The sequence below is a fragment of the Anneissia japonica genome, unplaced genomic scaffold (assembly GCF_011630105.1).
Source record: "Anneissia japonica isolate Jap-2015-1 unplaced genomic scaffold, ASM1163010v1 scaffold2284_len378405_cov197, whole genome shotgun sequence".
Classification (NCBI taxonomy): Eukaryota; Metazoa; Echinodermata; class Crinoidea; order Comatulida; family Comatulidae; genus Anneissia; species Anneissia japonica.
In genome coordinates, this window is record NW_022735924.1 from 135,645 (window position 1) to 137,506 (window position 1,862).

Consider the following 1,862-nt stretch of genomic DNA (forward strand, 5'->3'; position numbering starts at 1 on the left):
TTAAAACCTTTTTGTTTTATTTTAGGCCTTCTTCAAAATACCTATGCCACAGCAGTTGATTTTTTTGCCGTAAAACCAAAATAGTTTCATGCATGCCGACCGGTTAGCGTGAGCGCTGACTGAACTCTACAGAAAATCCACATCAAACTTCGCATCGCGATGTAAAACAAAATGTCGGAAAACTTTTCTTTGACGCATGCGCATTTGCATAAATGTCTACACACATACGCACACACACACTACACACAATAAAAAACAAAAGAAATGTGACAGAGTGATTACAATAGTTCCTATTGCATTACATGCATAGGAACTAAAAAGGTTTAAATATATATTAATGATGATCATAACAATGATGATGATGTTATGATGATGGTACCATTAATGATGAAAAGATGATGGTGGAGAAGATGATAATGATGACGATGATGACATATACTGGCCAAAAGCTGACAGTGGAAAGATGATGGTGAAGAGGAGGATGATAACACTGATGATGATATTACATAATGATGTTGAAAATGATGATGAAGAATATGAACAAGAAGAAGATAACGATGTTAACAGTGTTGATGGAGATGATAGTAAACACAATGAGGATGATGAAAATGATGATGATAAACTAAATGATGGCCAAAGTGATCATAAAGATGCAGACAACAATGATGATGATGATCACGGTAATGATTATGAGGATGATGATGATCACGGTAATGATTATGAGGATGATGATGATCACGGTAATGATTATGAGGATGAACATGACCATGCTAATGATTATCATGATGACTGTAAAATAACCTCCATAAAAAAAATCAATTTATCAAAGCTTCACTTACTTATTGTAGGCCTCTTCATCTTTTTTGGATGGTTGATATTTCTTAACTAGTTGTCTGTGAAGATATAGCGACAATTTAAAATTTAGGCAAATGAGAGTTAAGACATGCTATCTACATATGAAAACAGACCAGCGTGTCTATATTAATGAATTATTGCATTGCGTAAAAATAAGTCAGATATGTTTATGTGTAAATACATGTGTTACATATCAAGTTATGCAAAGTCATAATAACATATACTTGTATTGTATATTCTTTTAATGTTATCAAATCTTTGTAGTACTTTATTTTTTTTAGATGTTTTTACTGATTAGTGTTAACAACAATTAAGTTGATTAAAATAATTCTATAATGTATTGTGGTTGAGATTATATTTTTAATGAACATCAAAATCAGATTTTTTTTTACTATTAAAGTATATAATAAATAGTAGTAACAAAATATACATTTCAGTTGTAACAATAAATCAAATATTATTGAGTAATGGATATTAGGTCCGACAGTATTTTTTATTGGTTGATTAATATTCAGATTAGAAGAAAACTTTATTAAGTATAGTAACATGTTAAAAAATTATTATACCTAAAAATTACAATAAATGTACTATATGCAAAATTTTATGGATGATCCTTAAATTATAAAAAGTTGTATAATTATAGATAAAAATAATTATATTATTATTATTGACAATAAATGATACTGTATACTTACTTAATGCGTACTGCATATTCATTTTCTATGGATTGCCTTTCTCGTGCAAAACTACAAAACTTTTGAAGAAATTCAATCCCTTTATCTGTATGTTTCTTTATAGGTTCAAATTGATCCTGAAATAGAAGCAAATTGAATGTTAAGTTTAACCCATTGAACCCTGCATTATTTACATCTTGCAGCACCCTCACCCTGAGTTATTTGGACAAAATATGTTCCTTTTTTTATTACAATCATCACAAACAACTTCTAGGCCCTGTACCCAGGGATGTCACCAGCTTTTTGGAGTGCCGGTCGGCGATCATTCCGCAA

The 1,862-nt window shown here is 30.2% G+C and overlaps 1 protein-coding gene across 1 annotated transcript in view; it reads right to left on the reverse strand.

Annotated features, from left to right (window-relative positions):
- Nucleotides 1-1,862, reverse strand: part of LOC117116696 (formin-binding protein 1-like) — a 50,857-nt gene that overhangs the window by 34,538 nt on the left and 14,457 nt on the right. The window contains exon 3 of the mRNA XM_033260796.1: nt 840-893. Within this exon, the coding sequence (XP_033116687.1) occupies nt 840-893 (54 nt within the window). The remainder of the gene's footprint in view (nt 1-839; nt 894-1,862) is intronic.